This window comes from Chelonoidis abingdonii, chromosome 5 (genome assembly GCF_003597395.2).
Source record: "Chelonoidis abingdonii isolate Lonesome George chromosome 5, CheloAbing_2.0, whole genome shotgun sequence".
Lineage (NCBI taxonomy): Eukaryota > Metazoa > Chordata > Testudines > Testudinidae > Chelonoidis > Chelonoidis abingdonii.
Window position 1 is genome coordinate 100,789,862 of NC_133773.1, and position 19,696 is coordinate 100,809,557.

At 37.9% G+C, this 19,696-nt stretch overlaps 1 protein-coding gene across 2 annotated transcripts in view; it reads right to left on the bottom strand.

The window, feature by feature from the left end:
- Window positions 1–10,220: 10,220 nt before the first annotated feature.
- Window positions 10,221–19,696, bottom strand: part of UBE2K (ubiquitin conjugating enzyme E2 K) — a 71,886-nt gene continuing 62,410 nt past the window's right edge. For both annotated transcript variants that reach the window (XM_032790822.2, XM_032790830.1), the window contains 3 exons: window positions 18,099–18,198; window positions 12,007–12,135; window positions 10,221–11,575 (listed from right to left, as the gene is read on the bottom strand). In XM_032790822.2, coding sequence (XP_032646713.1) covers window positions 11,501–11,575; window positions 12,007–12,135; window positions 18,099–18,198 — 304 coding nt within the window. In that variant the 3' untranslated portion in view covers window positions 10,221–11,500. The remainder of the gene's footprint in view (window positions 11,576–12,006; window positions 12,136–18,098; window positions 18,199–19,696) is intronic.

The following is a 19,696-nucleotide window of genomic DNA, read 5'->3' on the forward strand; positions in this document are numbered from 1 at the left end:
TTGAAATCAATATATTTGAAAAAGTAGAAAAACATCCAAAAAATTTCATAAATTTCCATTGGTATTCTATTGTTTAATTGCACTGTTAATTCACGATAATTTTTTTAGTTAATTGCATGAGTTAACTGCAATTATTGACAGCCTATGGGGTAACAAGCGGGAAGAATGCAAGCCAAAATAGGGAAAAGGAGGTTAAAGGTATTCAGATAAACTGGTTTTATCAAGTTGATAAATTTAATCAGACCCTATCTTAGAATACTTATGGAACTAGCGAAGCAGTCTTGGAACCGATAGAGTTATCTACAGAACTATGGAGGACTGGGATGGGCAAACATAGTATCTATCTTAAAGTTGTTGGGGGAGGGATCGGGAATTATAGATCAGTCAGCCTACCTTCAAACCTGAAAGATACTGGAATAAATTATAACAAGACTGTAAGAATCTACAGGGTAACAGGTAATAAGTAATACCCAGCATGGACTTGTCAGAATAAATCATGCCAAACCAGCCTAATATTACTTCTTTGACAGGATTACTGGCCAAGTGGATGGAGGAAGCAGAAACCATAATATATCTTGATTTTGAGTAAGGTTTGACACAGTCCAGAAAATGCAGTCTAGATTAAATACTATGAAATGGATGCAAACTGGTGAAGACCGTACTCAGAGTATCAATGGTGCTGTCAAACTGGTGTGGATGCATGTAGTGGGCCTGGCTCCAGTACTATTCAATATTTTCATTAATGTCTTGGTAACGGAATTGAGAGGTACAACCACTTTGAGGGACAGATTTAGAATTCAAATGACTGACAAATTAGAGAATTGGTCTGAAAGGGATGAGATGGTATTCAGTAAACATAAGTGTAGTACTTGCATGGAGGAAGAAAAGATCAAATGCACAACAACAAAATCAGGAATAACTGCTAGGTGTGAGTACTGCTACATAGGATATGGGAAGTTATAACAGATCACAAATTGAACATGAATCAGAGTTGCAAAAAAAGGCTAGTAGAATCTGGGGTGTATTAGCAGGAGTGTCACATGTAAGATATGGGAGGTAATTGTCCTGCTTTATTGGGCTCTGACAATACGGGAATATTGGTGCTAATTTTGTGCACCCCATGTGAAGAAAGATGTGAATAAATGGGAGAGTCCAGAGGAAAGCAATAAAAATGATAAAAGTTTAGAAAATCTGACCTATGAGAAAAGGTTTAAAAAAAAAAGGTGGGGGGGCGTGTTTAGCGTTGAGAAATAAGACTTAGAGAGGACCTGATAGGTCTTCAAATATATTAAGGGCTGTTATAAAGAGGATTGTGATCAGTTGTTCTCCATGTCCACTAAAGGTCTGACAAGAAGTAATGGGCTTAATCTGCAGCAAGGGAGATTTAGGTCAGATGCTAGAAAAATTTTCTAACGATAATGGTAGTTAACTTCTAGAATAGGCTTCCAAGGGAGGTTGTAGCATTCCTGTCACGGGAGGTTTTTAAGAATAGGTTAGACAAACACCTCTCTGGCATGGTCTAGGTTTACTTTGTCCTGCCTCAGTGCAGTGGTTGAAGTCCCTTCCAGCCCTACATTAAGAATCAAAAGTAAAGAAAGAGGACTGGAAACCAATGTCCAAGTAATTCTTTGTTCCCTTCTTTTGCAGAGACCAGAACACCAAGGAACGATGTGTCAAGTTGGAGCTATCCTTTGTTTCCAAGGGAAAGTAGAACCTCCTAGTTTCTGAAACTACGAACTACCTTAGATAGGATCTGTGAAGCCTTCCTGAAAAGCCCTGATTGTCTAGAGATTGGAAGGGCATGTTCCCACTAGGTTCCTAGCACAAGCCCACCTCCCACTGTTATTGGGTCCAGTATTGACTGCATGTTCTGCAGTGGAGAAAGGACTGTCACTCCAGAACAAAGACAAGCAACTTATGGCAGGCTGACTCCCACTAGAGGGGAGGAATGTTACTCCAAAACAAAGACTTGGATCGTGACCACTTGCTTGGCTTTTGGCCAGTCAGTTGGCAGAGGGATGATGGCTGGAAAAAGCTATTGGGGCTGTGTGGAATTTCACTTTGTGCTACAAGAGAAAAAGCAATAGGCAGAAAACAGTATGGATGGGAGCCACAGCACACAACTGGGAAGCTGAGACAAACCCAGCAACAAGAACTCATCACTCTGAGCTCACAGCAGAGACTATGATGGAGATGGAAAGTACCTTTGACCAGGCCTGAGAGACTGGAGGTTGGATTCCCAGGTCATAGAGCATTCATCTGTATATATATAGATGTTGGACACTAGGTACACTGTACTATGGTATGTGTAACTGCCATTAGGGCTCTCCTGGAATCAGCCCTCATACTGACAGGTCTTGCCCCATCTCTGATAAAGGTGTTGCTTTGTTGTTGATGGCAGTATCCATTCCAGGGGTTAACTCCTGCCTCTCCACTGGACAGGGGGAGGGGGTTGGGTTTAGTCAGGGGCAAAGGTGTTGTCCCAGGGATGTAGTCTAGAATCTGGGAACCACCCTACCCACCTCTAGGTACCTTCACTTGGGAAGAGACAGTAAGTTATCTTAAAATAATTTTTTTCCAAGAGCAGGTACAAGAGCTTATAGAGTGCAGGAACTGCTAATGCCCTTTACTGCTGGGAGTTTTGGTTTTGTCATTTGTTTTGGGTTTTTTTCAAGACAAAGTTGGTTAGTTGATGCCTGCTTGAGTTTTATTCCAGCAATGCAATTGGAGTTTCATATTTAACCTGTTGTTTCTTTCACTCTGTGTTCCAGTCTCTGTTACAGCACAGGAACTGTGTCTGGCTGGATTCAGTTGTCATGAAATTTTCTCTCTCACATTTGGAGTTTTCAAAAAGTTATGTTTGTTTGCTTCAAAGTGTGTAACAAAGACCACCATGACCACAGAAGTTTAGATTAGTGTCCCATTAGTCTATGACCAGGCCAAACCACTACCTCCAAAATTGCTAGATGTCATTTTCCATGACACAGGCCAACTTTGGGGCACAACTCAAACTTAATTTGATAGCCCCATTATCTTTTCACACTTTCAATATTGTATTATCAGTTGGATCCATCCTGATCTGTTGACATTGTTTGACTGGGAAGTGATCCCAGTGCAAAGGTAAGGTAAGCCTATCTTGTCTGGCTCATTCACTACCTGTACTTAGTGCTGTTGGGGAGGATGGATGAAGAGGGATGTATCACACTAGAAGATTACTCACTGGTAATAATTCCCTCATAGTCCTCATCCATCCTCCACTTCAGGCTTTTGGCTTGACATTTGTTCTCTTATTTATTATTCTGTATTAGAATGGGAGGATCAGTGTTTATAGATTAGCCTTGGTAAATATTTTTTTGCCTCTTTGCTTCTGGTCAGTGAAGCCATACTGGTGGGAGAAGAGAGGACTCTAGCAAACAAAATTACTTGTAACTTTCCCTTAGTAATCTTTGGGTATATTTTGAAGTGCTTTGAGAGAGCAGACACATTGAATTTTATAATAGGATGTGATCCTTTACAAAAATTGACATTTGTTTCCATACGATATTTGGCATTATCCCTTTCTATTGTTTGCTATATTCTTCAACAGCTTAACCTCCAGTAGGTGTTTGATATTTTTTCTGCATTTCTACTTTATAAGAAGCCATCCTTTTGCCATGACTATTGTATAGGTACAAAGTTCAACATTTCTACGTTTTCCAGTTTATATTAAAAAGCAGTAAGTATAACTTATGGGGATATTTGTTTATGATCTTATATATAAACCTCGATACTGTTTTTGAACATACTGATGATCACACAGCAGCGGTGTATTGAGACTTTCTAGCTAGGACAATGGGGGAGGAGAAGGGATAGCTCAGTGGTTTGAGCACTGGCCTGCTAAACCCACGGTTGTGAGTTCAATCCTTGAGGTGGCCACCCAGGGATCTGGGGCAAAAATCAGTACGTGGTCCTGCTAGTGAAGGCAGGGGGCTGGACTTGATGACCTTTCAAGGTCCCTTCCAGTTCTAGGAGATATACCTATCTCCAATTATTATTAGCAGCTGTGGCCTACTTCAGTAAACTAAATAGTTTTGTTCTTGTAATTTTCATTGAGGACAGGGATAACCTTCTGAGGACCAAAGAACAGCCAATGTGGAGCAGAGCAGCAGCAAAGGCAAATGACAAGAGCCGCTTGTTGACTATGTTTGCTGTAGATCTGTGAGGAACAACTAATATATGTATATGGACAGGGATGGTGGCCCAAGCCTCTGTTGCCAGAAACTGGGAATGAGGGATAGATCACTTGATGATTACATGTTCATTTCCTCTGGGACATCTGGCATTGGCCACTGTCGGAAGACAGGCTACTGGGCTAGATGGACCTTTGGTCTGACTCAGTATGGCATCCGTGTGCTCTGACAGAGCCAATTTCCGGAATGCTGCATAATAAGAGAGAGAGAATATCCTTCTCCAATCTCTAGCAAACTTTGGGTCTAAGCACTCACTTTGATTTTAAAGCACTTCCTTACATAATGGCTTGGAAATGGTGTCCTAAATGGAAATTAGTCATGTAGCTCAGAGGTAGGTAAACTAGGGCCTGTAGGCCACATCCCAGGACAGAGTGGTCAGAGGACAAGGAGCGGAGGGGTTGGATGGGTCAGGGATTCTGACTAGGGCAGTCAGGAATGGCACAGCCTTCCCTATCCAGCCCTTCATACAGTTTCAGAACCCCGCTGTGGCCCTCAAGCCAATAAGTTTGCCCACACCGGCCTAGCTCAAAGTGATGGGGGAGAGATGTCGCTGTATGAGAATGACTTGGGATAAGTTTTTCAAAAGTTAATGTCCCATTGCCTTTCAGACTCAAGTGCCTATATTGTTTTTGAAAATGTACTTCAAATCCTGTATTTCTGAGGTGCTTTTAAAAATGTTACCCTTGTTCTTTCTCCAACATGGCTGGGACGGATTCTGTTTGCTCCTTCAAGGGGGAAGGAGTTGAATAGTTGTCATGGTGTCCCCTTATCCTTCCATCTCTCTGCATAACGATGCCATCATCCTCTATAGGTACACCAGTGGATAAAAGATGGCTTAATGCAGATCCAGCTCCAATAGTGAGACGATGCATCTTGCATTAGCAGTGACCCTGGAAGTGTGCTTTACAGCACATTTGGCAAGAGCTATGGCTAAATACCTGCAACTCGTACAACATTTAACTCTGTGATTGGATGTGTAACATATGAACACTAGACATTTCACTCAACAAGGAACAAAACTCTTCCCTTCCATGCCAGCTTTACTACCCTGTTCAGACACCAAAATATGACAGTATAGCCACTTTGTTTGCACTAAATACTTGAATTAGACTCCTAGAATATTACTTTACCCATCCAGCACTACAGTAACTCAAGCCTTTGGTGCAGAATCTTGAATGGGTTTGGTCTTGTAAATTATTTCATCTCCACGTTTATCTTAACCTGTGGTGCTATAACAAAAACAAAGGAACAGCTAGCTGACAGATAGAGGAACCTATGCAAACAAACAGTCAAGATACATGAGTTCATTAGTACTAGGTTAGCCTTTGTATACCAGTGATGCAGAACTGACCTGGTGGGAGGGAAAGAACTCATTTTATTTTTGTGATTGGCTGGCTGTTTTACTCCTTGATATCATTGTGAATTAACTCATCTGTAACTGCAAATAGTTTAGATTTTTTTTACTGGAAAAGTAAAAAAGTACATCAGATCTTTCATACAGCTGAAAGATGAAGCAGCCAGCCCTTCATCTCTAACATCTGCAGGTAGAGGATGGTTGCAGCTAGTAGAGGGCCTGTCATATTTTTCCATGTAAAGAACTGAATACAGCTTACTCAAACTGAACAACCAACCTGTAAGACAATCAGATTACTAGTAGTCTGAAAAAAGCCCAGAAACCTTTTTTTGACAAGTTAGCTATATCCTTCCTCCAGAACAATGTGCCATCACTGTTTTTAATGGAATGGTTGCAGGAAAGTCAAAAACTTAGTTACCACAGCTATAGTATTCTAGGCTTCATCAGGTCCTAGCTGCACTGTACACACATTTTTCCTGATCCTGGTTTCACCTCATTACACTGACTTATCTTTCTTAAAGGCTTACACATTTCTTGTTCAACATCAAAGTTGCCTTGAACTTCATTCTCCCTCTTTAAGTGGTGCACTGCCTCTCAGTCCATCTCAGATTGAGGAAGAAGTGTTACTAGAAATCAGCTGAAGACTGTTTTCAGGGAAACATGCATTTATTGTTAAGCATTCTCAGTGAAAAATCAACATCTTTTAAAATGTGTATTTATTTAAAAAATCATTTGTGTACAAAAGTGTTGTGTAGCTTTTATTCTCAGACAAAAAACACTGATGCTTCATTCCAGCCCACTTCCACTCAGTCTTTATAGGAAGTTAAATGTTCAGTAACAAACCTCCTCCAGTATTCTTTATTACTTTTTTTTTTAAAGTTATCTGACAAGTGGGATTCTTCAACAGTTGAAATCAGCATTCCTATGACAACAGCCTCCTTCAGCACCAGCAGTTGTTGCAAATTTTAAGAGGGATAATACAGCACTTTCATAGTACATTTCCTCATTTGAGAGTTAGGTATCTCAACTTACATTTTCAGTGAATGGTTCAGCCTCTTAAGCAATTGGCTGGCTATTTTTCATGCTGCCCACCAGCAGGTAAGAAGAGGGAACATCACAGTACAGTGCAAATAACTTGCAACAGTTGGTCCATTGGTAACAAATCTGAAAAGTAAAGTTGCTGAGGTTGCCTACAGAGCATTATAGTTGAAATAACCAAATGAGAAGCAACACAACCTTGCATGTTTAACGATATATCAGCTGATGAAGCTGTAACAGTAACAATCATAGTATGTTTTGTTTAATATGGATCGGCAATCTAATTGAAGACTGACAAATGATAAACCCTTTTCTGTTGGAAAATTAGGGTATTAACAATGAAAACATCTCTATGCTCTTCCCAGAAAAGCTTTACTTCATGTTTTACTGTTGTGCTGTAGTAAAAAACAAGGAAAAATGAAAATACTTAACTATCCTCTGCTTAGCCAATTGCTCTCACACGTTCTGCAAAACCATCCATGATCACATCCATTAAGAGTCTTTGTGTAGAGAAAGCCAAACAAACATTTAGTTCTTAGCAAGCTGGGGTATAAAGCTATCCTGTACTAACAGTTCCTTATGGTACTTGGAGCGACACTGCTTTGAAACTCAAAAGTAACTCTACTAACAGTTGCTTACTGTGCTTTGAGTTACTTTTGAGTTTCAAAGCAGTGTCGCTCCAAGTACCATAAGGAACTGTTAGTACAGGATAGCTTTATACCCCAGCTTGCTGAGAACTAAATGTTTGTGTAGAGAGGCCTTCCATTCTAACATCACAACCACCTAGCTATTCAAAATATAGCAAGAGTACTCCTGGTCCCATTTGTACCCCTTGAACAGGTGTTAAAATATTTTAGTAGTGAAAGTATTTAATATTGGCTCCTCATGGGCCTGTCTCCACCAATAAGCCAGGCTCTGTTTGTTGCTTCCATAGGAAGCAAGCAAGCAATGGGCATGCACACAGTTAAGCCTCCCCTTGCTCTGAAAGCTGACCTCCTCACATTAATGGTATACAGCCACCACAGTAAAGAAGTGCTTTTACTTGAAATCATATTTGTTTTCCATTAAAGAAGTGATGTGTACTCTCTCACGTGCCAGGCCTGACTTCCAGCTGATTTATGAAGGTTAATTTTGCATAGTTTAAGTGTTTCCATTATTCACATCACATAATGCAGATCTGTTTCAAGATAAGTCTCTTTTTGGCTCCCAATCCTAATTTACTTGAAAGAAAAAAGTTAAATACAATGAAAATCAGGAAAAATCTTGTGTACCTAATTCCATAAATAAATACTGCCTGACTGATTATAGTCAAGGCCTCATGCACTCTGTGGCAAGCTGGACCTAAATTCTGACATAAGGCCCCTAGTTTGGGCAGTACTCTGGGACAGGAAATTTGTAGCAAATTCAGGTAAATCAGAAAATGGAGCATAATCAGTAGTGTCCCTTTTATATTAAATCAATTTTATATTATCCATAAGTTTTAATTTTCCCTATATCAGTTTGTCTTATTGAGAACTTAAGTTGTGGAGTTTTTGGCAACTACATGGGATATAAATGGAACTTTTGGCACCCAGGAGAGAGTTGAAGCTATTGGCAATTGAAAAGGAAACTTTTCTTTGTCTCCGAATAAGATCAGAGACTATTTTAAAATTTGTGAGGGGCAAGAAGAAACTGGGATCTTCTTGTTCACCAACAACAATATCCAAGAACAATTGATAAACTACATTAACTAGATGTTGCTGATAAAATGCTGTTCAGTGAAATTTAGCTGACTTTTAGATAGTCACTATGTTACAGCATTAACACCTATTGGGATAAATGGGACTGTTCAGACTTCATAGTTATTGTTTTAAGCTGTCGGCTTGCAGACTAAGGAAGACAACAAGGCATCAATTTACATTTGGAAACTATTTGTAGCCATAATGCCTATATGTTTTTAAACTAAGTGTAAATGTGCTGCACAAATCTGCAGCAGGAGTAGATTGTACAGCAATGCCAGAGTCATGAATGCACAGGGCCCTGACTATAGAGATGTTCAGTCATAAAAAACTTAACTACAATTTAGTCTTTACAAAGTCACTATGTTAAACACCCAAACAGTAAGAGATTCCTAGGGTTCAGCCCTGGCTGCAGTTACACTAATCTGGTACAACATAACCCTATATTCAACTCTGATACTTACCCAAGGATAGAAAAATGTTCCTTACAAAGGATTCAAATTCATAGGGACCTCAAGTTATGAATGTCTGCTTAATATTGGGTCACTTCTCCTTCCCCATCCAGATCAACACATTTCCTTGCTACCAGCATCTAAGCTGGCACTGAGTCAAGTACCATAGTTACTAACTGCATGGGAGGGGAGAGTGGAAAGAAAAGAGACACTGGCATCTGAACAGAACTGTATTGGGAGGACAAATTTGCAATATCACAAAGAAAATGAGGTACTGGGTGAAGGAAATAGCAGGAGAAAATCCAGGATGAGGAATTGTTTCAGTGATGAAGTAAAGCAATTCCACCCCCTTTTTTTTTTCTTCTCTCACCACCCCCTCCTCCCCATTCCATCCCATCCCCTTATATGCTTGGAAAACTTGGCTCTGGTTATCATTTCAGATATGCTCACAGTTGTCTTTAAGAGACTAATCCTATCATCAAAATGACAGGTCCAGAAGCTATAATTATTAAGTTTTATGTCCCCTAATGCTTTCCAAGTTCCCCCCTTTGATAAATAAATAGCAGCAAAGAACAAGGGAAAGAAGTAGTCAGCCATTTACAATTACCACCAGGGTAAAAACATGTAAATGAAATGATCAAAATGTTCTTATCAAACTACCTAACAGAAAAAGACAGTAACTTGAGATTAACACAAATGGCAAAACTGCCAGTTTTCTACTGTTTCTAGCTATTACCTAATAAACCAGTTGAGCAGTCACTTTTTAATTGTTAACAAAAAATAAATAAATATCACGGAAAGACGAAAAAATCTTGTTTCCTTTGGCGTCTCTGAAAATGACTTACACTACTGCAGGAAAATTCAAGAAATATGATCAATGAATAGAAAGCAGTACAGAAAGACTATAGCAACTGGGTTTAGTATTGCACTGATATGAATTACAAATTTACTGTCTGTGTCCTGCAAGTATTTTCAAAGTATGAACACAGACAGAATGCTGCAGGGAGTAATCCTGCATTAGTTAGGTCTTTTCCATCTCTATTTTCTAGTTCTGTTCCCCCATCTACTTTGCTCCAGATATTTAACAAACAGTTTAATAATATTCCCTGTTGCTTCCAGTATCATTTACAAACCTGATCTTCTATGAAGTATGACATTTTCTGCTCATTTTATAGTTCAAGCAAAATGAATGTACACTTATTAGACTATTGCTTAAGAGAAGACAGTCACGGAAAAGAAGCCTTTTATGATACACTATCATGCACAATCCCCAGTCTCTGTTTCTTTTCTCTCTCCATTTTAGCTGAAAGTTTCATGTCTGATGCATTTTCAGAAGTATCCAACTGTATCCATAAAGACATTACAACTTTCTTTAGATAGATGTACTAGTGTTTGAAGTTGCAAACTAATAATTTTCAAGCTTTTAAACTCAGGATGAAATGTAATTTTAATACGAATAGAAAGACTGAGTATGTACAAGAGAAGGTAATTTCAGTTTTCGTTTATCAGAAACATCAATCCAAAAGAAAGTTAAACTGAGAACACACTTCTACTTCTATGTGCATTTGAAGTATGTACAGTAAAAATACCAACACAGCCTCCATGTATCAACTAGGGAAAAATGCAGAGAGTGAATTTTTAAAGTACCCGGTAAGCAATCCTTACACTGAAGCTCAAAATAAAGCTAGAAAGCTGTTGCAAAAAACAGCTGATTGCATCATAGCAAGTACTCAAAAAAAAAAAAAAAAAAAATTGAAATTTTTTTCCTTAAATTCTCAGTATACCAGAGAATCAGTTCTTCCCCCAAATCCAGTGAATTCATATTATCCAAATTTATTGAAGGAGTTCTGACTTCAATATACCCCCCACCAAAAAGCAGCACCACTTTTTTGTGCTATGTCCAAACATACCAAACCTTTATATATGATTGTATAGCAAGTATGATGGTTAAACACATTTACTGGTTATTCAAAATATACCATTTAAAGTGGTAACTAAGCTACTATTAATGGCACCCAGACCCACAGATTATGGAAAGGAATCCAGAATGGTATTTTAGGTTTGTGTTGTTGGGGAGGGCAGATAAGCAGATTTCCCAGTCACCTGACTAAGAAAGAGGTTCTGAACAGGTCACCATTTTGAACTTTGGGTAAATCTTGAAACGACTTTCAGGAAAAAAGTTAACAAGAACATTCAAGTACTTAAATGGTGCTCTCTTCAGCTACCCTATCTAAAATATCTAGTAAAGTACAAGCATGCAAATATAGGTCAATCCACAGGCACATAGGATCCATGTTAAAAACAGTAAGATAGCTGTGATGAGTGACACCAACAATTTTGATGACTTTGACACTCAAAAATGTTATCTGAATAATTAAATCAAAATCCTGAAGCAGATTCCTGCTAGGCTTGGTCACACTGCTAAACACTAAAGTAGGCATGTTTCCCCCACATTGTTTTAGCTGAGCTCAAAGAATTTTTACAATATTTAGTAAGAAAAAATTAAAGTATTTTCCCTTTTAAATTTACACAGACGTTTAATTAGCTTTATTTACAGAGCGGTTTTTCAGTCTCCAATAGTGCTTAGATAGCATCGTCAGGCAAGAGTGCCAGTTTTAAAAGAGAATCTATATAGAATCCTAAAAATAACAGATGGTGATGCTCCTCAGAAAGGGAAAGCTGGACTACAGAAGCAGCTCTTTAAATGGCTCAGTTACTCAGAAGTAATTCTGTTGCAGTCTCTACATCCCATGATTTTGAAGACAAGGCCACTATTACTGCATTCTGTAAAGACAAAATAAAGAATGAGATTTTTCAGGGTGTGACACTGCTCTTCACATAAACCCAGCTTTAGCACTGAAAGTCAGACTGAAGACTTCACACATTTATTAAGGTCTATATTTGCTCAGTTACCAGTCGTTTCAGTTTCAACTGAGAATTTTTACCATTAAAAGCTTAGAAAAATCTATTCATTTAATTATAAAATGAAAATTACTAAATTACCATGTCTTATGTATTAATAAAGTATGTTAAACATCCAATCGTCACCAAGAAGAAAAACAAACTGTCAACAAAATAAAGTGATCAGAGTTACTGATGGCTATGAAAGTAGCAAACCTTTTATAATAATTTGAGCTATAGCTCATATTACATATATGGCTGCCCTGCTCCTAACTTGTAAAAAAAAGTACACATATATACACACACATACTTACCCTATCAAAGCCCATAGCACAAAGGTTTTCTATCTTTTTGGTGTATTCTGGACTAGACACTGGTGCTCCAGCATACACATGTGCCCAAAGTCGAGCTGTCTGTTTGAACATTTCTGGGTTTTGTTTGTACTATACAAAAAGAGAAAAAAGTGAATCCATATAACTATTCAGCAAAGTCCAATTAAAAGGCTAGTTGACTTTGGTAAATTCCATTCTATAATTCCTTCTATATATAGTATCTTCAAATCTTGTAATAAGTAGTAGTTCCAAAATGAAATTTGGAGTTTTTGGTTAGTTGCTGAGGATTCAAACCTACACAAATATTACTCACAAGTATCAGGTAACAATGAGTTTGCATTTGTATTTTACTTGTACAATCCAATTCTGCTCAGTTACTGACATAAAGCCAGAGTAACTACACTGATATTTGTCCAGATACACAATATGCATAACCAGTGTAGCCGAGAGCAGAAACTGTGTTGTAATGTTCACTGAATTGTGCACACACTATATTTCTTACTGTTTCCCCTAATTAAGTTTTTTTTTTTTAACTATCTTTTTTTAGAACCTTCATTATTGAGAAAGGGTGTGTAGTGTCTCAATGAGGGTTGCCATTTTACTACTGGACTTCCTCCTGGGAAGTATATATACTGATATCATTTGTGGAAAGAAAAAAGAAAGAGCTGAGAAACAGATGGTCACATGGCAATGGCTGAAAACCTGCCACTGTTTTGAAGGAAGGTTTACATACTAGAATAATTGTGTGGAAGATGTCAGTAGTATTTTACACTAATACTGCCAAAAAAATTTTTTTTCTAATAAGTAATAGAACTTTACCTTAAAACAACAGTGAAAGTTTCTAGCATGTGTCAGGCATTCAAAAGCTGAGGTATGCTTCATTTGTCACAAATTACATTTTCAGATCAGCAAGACAGGAGCCTCCTGTTTTAGTAATCCTTATATTTAATAAGTTTTTTTAAATTGGAGATTTACATACTTTCACAGCAAGTTTAAATCGCATTGTTTTGAAATAAAAATCTCTCTTAAATTCCACCTTCTTACAGGTGTGCGTTTTTTAGGGTCCTGAATTATGTGATCAGTGAGTACTGACTAGTGTGACAGTGCTTGGAAAACATTGTCCATGTATGGTTTAAAGATAGAGAGGTACAGACCTGGGGCATATCATGAAGGACACTGAAATGTATGGTTGGTTATTGTTTTGAACGTCTTCTTTTATACAAGGGAACATCAGACATTTAAAATCTGTATAACATTGTCATGCAATTAGTACTACTTTTTTTTTGTATTTATATTACAATAAGTTATATGTACCATGGTACCATTCGGATAGTGGCTCTCAATCTTTCCAGATTACTGTACTCCCTGCAGGAATCTGATTTGTCTTGCATACTCCCAAGTTTCACCTCACTTGCAAACTACTTGCTTACAAAATCAGACATAAAAATACAAAAGTGTCACAGCACATTATTACTGAAAAATTGCTTACTTTCTTATTTTCATCATGTAATTATAAAATAAAATAATTGGAATATAAATATTTTATTTACATTTCAGTGAATAGTATATAAAGCAGCATAAACAAATCATTGACAAAATTTTAGTGTATACTGATTCACTAGTGCTTTTTACGTAGCCTGTTGTAAAACAAGGCAAGTATCTAGAGGAGTTGATGTACCCTCTGGAAGACCTCTGAGTGCCCCCAAGAGTGTGTACACCACTGGCCGAACACTCATGGACCAGATCCCCATTGTGCTAGGCACTGTACACCCCTCCCCTGCCCAAAAAAAGTGTGTCCCTGCCCCAAAGAGGTTACAATCTGTCATTCGTATAATCTCAAAATGAATTATACATTACAATAATTTACAAAGCAATGCTCCTTAAAAAATGCAATGGTAACAGATGAGGACTACATTAAGGTTGGGGAAAGTCCCCTAAACTGGAAGCAATTTCATGGAGTGGCCAATAAATAGGACTGTGTTGTCATTACAACTGAAGGAAAGTTTAAACAAACCAAATGTTCACAAAAAGTTTGTTCTTTTAAAAAATAAATATTTAACTATTAATAGCATCCTAAAGTTTTTGCCTGTTCCTTCCCTGAGATCCAAAAATAAATCCATGAAGGTTTCTTTTCAGCTATATTTTAAAATACATATTTCAGAACACTGTTAATTCATTTGTTTGCTTTCTAGGCTTCACTGTGAGAAGAGGAAAAGTTTAAAATTGTTTAATGAAGAATTTTTGCATAACAACCTTATTCAAGTCTAGGTTTTAGTCCTTCAGGAACATGCACAAGTGTCTGTAGTTACTGGTAAATATCTGGTTAACTGATTGAATGACTGAGAAATTTAGCAGGGAAAATTTGCATACACTTCTGCATCTAGATCCTTAGATTGCTGTACTGCACTTAAATGAGCTGCGAAGTTCTAAAACTAGAGTTGGTTGTGGACATTTCTTGGCTTTAAATCCCATCATCTGCAGGAGGCATAGCTGGAACCCTATGTCTATTACATGGAAACATGGTACTTCAACATGTGCAAATAAATTCATGAATTTAAAATGTTTATCAAAATACATGCAGTATAGTTGTAGCCACGTCAGCCCCAGGATATCAGAGACACAAGATAGGTGAGGCAGTATCTTTTATTGGACTAAATTCTATTGGTGAGAGAGACAAGCTTTCAAGTCACAGAGAGCTCTCCTTCAGGTACTCCCAATGTACAGCTTACTGCAAGATGGAACAGATTGTTTAGCCCGCACAGTTAAAGCACATTCTCAGGGACCATTCAAGATAGAGTGACCCATTAACACTTGATACAGTCCTCCTCCTCAGAGGAAACCTGCACAACACTTGCAAAAGACGAGCCTGGGAGCTTAAATTCATAACTCTGCTAGAGACAAGAAATCATGGACTGAACAGACACACTGGATTTATGGCTTATTACAACAAGGTGTAACTCACTAACTCCCTCTTTTTGTCCTATGACAGCAGAGATGTTAACCGGCTACTTCACCTTGAATGGTCCCTTAGAATGTGTGCTAACTACTTATGCTAAACAATCTCTTCCACCTTGTATTTAGCTGTGACACTGGAAGTACCTTTCCCAGACCAGAAGAAGAGCTCTGTGTGGCTCCAAAGCTTGTGTCTTTCACCAACAGAAGCTGGTCCCATAAAAGATATTACCTAACCCACCCTGTCTCTGTGAAAATGACATTCCAACAAGTGTGTGTGGGGGTAATCCTTGTGAATGTTTAATCTGAAAATATAATGTGTTATACAATTTTATATATTTAAATTAGTTTTTTTGCAAACTTTTATTCTTTACACCAGGGGCTGGCAACCTTTCAGAAGTGGTGTGCTAAGTCTTCACTTATTCACTCTAATTTAAGGTTTTTCACGTGCCAGTAATATATTTTAATGTTTTTAGAAGGTCTCTTTCTCTAAGTCTATAATATATAACTGAACTATTGTTGTATTTAAAGTAAGTAAGATTTTTAATGTTTAAGAAGCTTCATTTAAAATTAAATTAAAATGCAGAACCCTCTGGACCGGTGGCCAGGACCAAGGCAGTGAGAGTGCCACTGAAAATCAGCTCATGTGCCACCTTTGGCACACATGCCACAGGTTTCCTACCCCTGCTTTACACTAACACATTAGTGACAGTTGCATGTAAAAACACCAACTGTTGTAATTAAGAGCTAAATCTGTATGCCTTTGCAAAACCTGTCCATCTTTGCAGGGGGTGGGGGCATCGGAATCCTCCCTACAACAGCAGAGCCACAGAATCACTTGGCATGCCTACACCAGCCCACCATAAAACCCTGGTGTGAAGTGGCACAGAGCATTGTTCCTCAGCACTCAGTGGTTTAACCCAAAAGGAGAACTTTTGGCAAAAGGTGCAAAGATTTTTCATTTCTGAAGAGAAATACCTCTTCACCCTCAATATTGCTAGAAGATTGTTAGACTGCCTTGTAAATCCTACTGTCAGCATGTAGGGAGGGAAATAATACTTCAGTTGTCATTGCTGGAGCAATACAGTTTTTATTTTAAACAGAAAAACAACAACAACGTGAGAGCAAGGATGAATGTACACTGAGCAAGGAAACTAGTGCAGACATGCTTTATACAAAATATTTGGTAGCCTTGCTTGCCTTTGCAACAATTCAGGCATGCACTCAGCAACTCGGGCTCTGAAAGACTGCTTGGGTGCATTCATTCACACAGAAAGCATTACAAAATGGTTATATCAGTGCTTTCCAGGACATCTGCACCTGCTACTGAGAGCAGGAACTTTGGTGTAGTTTCTGAAACAGCTTCTCCCAGGTAGTGAAGCACTGATCTCAATTTGGTCTGTCTGCTTTTTTCTGAAAGTCAGTTTGGCATAGTAGGGAACTACTGTAAATCTTTCAAAAACCTGCTAGCTTAGAGTGACAAGTCAGAGGTTCTTAAACTGGGGGTCAGGACCCCTCAAGGGTCATGAGGTTATTACATGGGGGGTCACGAGCTGTCAGCCTCCACCCCAAACTCCACTTTGTCTCCAGCATTTTTAATGGTGTTAAATAAATAAAAATGTGTTTTTAATTTATAAGAGGGGGTTCACACTCAGAGGCTCACTATGTGAAAGGGGTCGCCAGAACAAAAAAGTTTGAGAACCACTGAGAAAGGGGGACCTGACTAGAGCTGGGCAAAATTTAGTGGCATCACAACTTTTTGCCAAAACTGTCTTGGTAAAAAAAAGAATACCAAAATATTATTTCCCTCCCTACATGCTGACAGTGGGATTTACAAATGTTCAGTTTTGATATTTTCAATTGTTTGCTTCACATTTTGTAAATTGTATTTTAAAAGTAAAAAATGCTCAAACTAAATAAAATCTTTTGTTCAATCCACAACAATTTCTTTGATTTTTTGGAATTGCCAATGAACCAAATAGACCCTTATTTGCTCAACTGTCGTCCTGGCACCCTTACACTTCTTGTCCAGAATTTCAAAGGTATGACTCCACACTTTTAACCATACTCTAGAGCAGAGGTTCTCAAACTTCACTGCACTGCAACCACCTTCTGACAACAAAAATTACTTCACAACCCCAGGAAAGGGTAGGAGGGGGGCAAAGCTTGAGCCCCACCGCCCCTGCCAAGGGGCCAAAACTGAAGTTCAAGGGCTTCAGCCCCAGGCAGAGGGCCTGTAACCTGAGTCCTTCAGCTCTCGGGCTTTGGCACCGGACCCCAGCAAGTCTTAAGCCAGCCTTGGTGACCCTATTAAAACAGGGTCACGACTCACTCTGGGTCCCAACCCACAGTTTGAGAACCCCTGCTCTATAGGATGTTCACATATAAGTCAGATGTACAAGCTTACTAGATACTGGAAGCACTCCGCTTTTTTCCTTTGCCACTATGAAGAACACAGGGGTCTTCACCTTTTACCCTCTGACTTACAGAAGCAATGTTTGGGGCTTTGTTCAACAAAAAAGTTAACAAAATGTTCACTTGTGGATTGATTGTATCTAGTTTTCAACAAATTTTTAAATGGCCACACAAGTTCTAGTAAAATACATTACACTAAGACTATTTTCAAGCTAATGCTGCTTTCTGTCTCTGAATACTGGGCCAGCCAGTTTTACAAGCCAACTACAATTCTATTAATATCAATTAGGTTATTAACTAAAACAGTTAATTTGAGAGTCTGCAAACATCAAATACTTAGGATGCTTCCTTCATAACTCTTTAGATTATTTAAAATAATTTTTTTTTAATTCAATGTAACTTTTCATTATGCTGTTTAGACTTTGCATTTCTCTCAGACTAAATAAGGAAAAACAAACACAAATAAAACTTCATTTTATTATAACCAGTATCACTTCCAGGTTCTCAATGCTGACTGTCAGGGTTGCAAAAATAGCAAAGGAGAAGGGTTTTTTTTTAAAAATAGTTTGTCATTTCGCCTTAAAATCTATAAAAGCTGTTTTCTCCAAAACCTAAATTTGGAATGAAATATTAATAGACAAGATCCCTTTAAGAGGAAGATAATTAATAAAAGGTTTTTGTTTGATGTAGTTCACTGAACATCTTACCTGATTTGCCACTACTGCATCTTGTGGATCGTCTGGTTCTGCAGCTGCCAACAGTGCTTGCAATGATAACAACACTGTCCTTAGAGTCATTGCTGCTGCCCTAAAATTGAAGTTTGAAAATGGCTTTACTGAAATCTGGGTCTTTTTTTTACTTATGTTTGATATGTTCTACTAATACCATACAAAGGGAACAAAAATTCTGGGAACCACAAGCATGACTAACTTGGAAGTGCAGCAATTTACAATGGGATACCATTCATATTTTATTTTTTGGAGTTCTTAGTATGTATTTTAACACTCTCCCTTCTTAATAATACTTTCTTAGAAATCTGGAACTAACATTTCCCAGTTTAATAGTTTGTCCTTTTTTAATGTTGCAAAAGGTTATGTTTGCTTCTGATTAAATAAAAGCCAACTGAAGTCTGCCTCCTTTTCTTCCTTGCTGTCAGCATCGCTCTGGGAATTAGATTGGTTACTCAATGTGTGCTCCCTCTGCTGGCTTTCGGTCTCTGTAGCAAAATGGCCAAATGATGTACAAACTTACAAAAGTAGAGGCTTATTTGTTTTTAACTTTTTAGTTACAAATGGATGAATTTTATATTCACAAACTAACTTTTTCCATCACATAACAGTGTTAACAGTCCAAATTTTAGTGGCCATTTAATTTATAAAGAATATTTTCTCCAATTTTAAGCAATTAATGTTGTAAATGTAGCTCTAAAATTCATAATAACGGAAGAGCACTAGCATAACTTTTCTTCATGTCAGGCTGAGGGCACTGCCACAATTTTAACAAAAATGTAAAACATTAGGATAGAAAAACACTCCTTAAGTCACCAGGCAGATTTGGGCCTTGATCTTGCAATAAGATCCTCGCCAAGAGACTTGCAGATGCAAAGAGCCCTACAGAGGTCAATGGTGCTCTAGAAGTGCAGATATTTGACCACAGAGATCTCACTGTGAGATGAAGGCCTTATTCAACTCAAATTCTATGGGCATTTAGAGTCAGAGGCTTCAGGAATTTATGTTGAATCCCAGACAAAATGCTGAGTTAAAATTATAAATAACCACAGTCAAAATCAATCAAATCTCATTTGAAATTTTTTATTAAAAAACGTAAGTTTGAAAAATCTGGAAATTTATATTTAAGATTTCACAGTTAAGCTTTACTCTGACCCAATACCCATCCCTCGATTTACCATCAGGCTGACCTTGCAGACTTTATTAACTCTACAGAGGCTCTAAGCTTTGAAAGATTAACTACACTCTTTAAACTCCTACAAAGGTAGTCATGCAGCCTTGCTGCTTCCACAAAAGTGAAAATTCTCATTTTTCAAACTCTCACTTTTTCTCACTTTAGGCAGATTTTTCCAAAAATTTCAGACTGTTTCACTTCCAGCAAAACACCATATTTGATGTTACAGGTAGAATTTTCTTACTCATTATTCTAAAGTAAGTTGGAGATTGACTGGCAAGATTAAAAAACAAACAGGCTTATAATGAATATTTAGTTACTAAAGCAGCTCTTTAACCTTGCTATGAAATCTTAACTATACAGAAAGTTTAATTAAATCATAATACAAAGCATCTGAAATTTT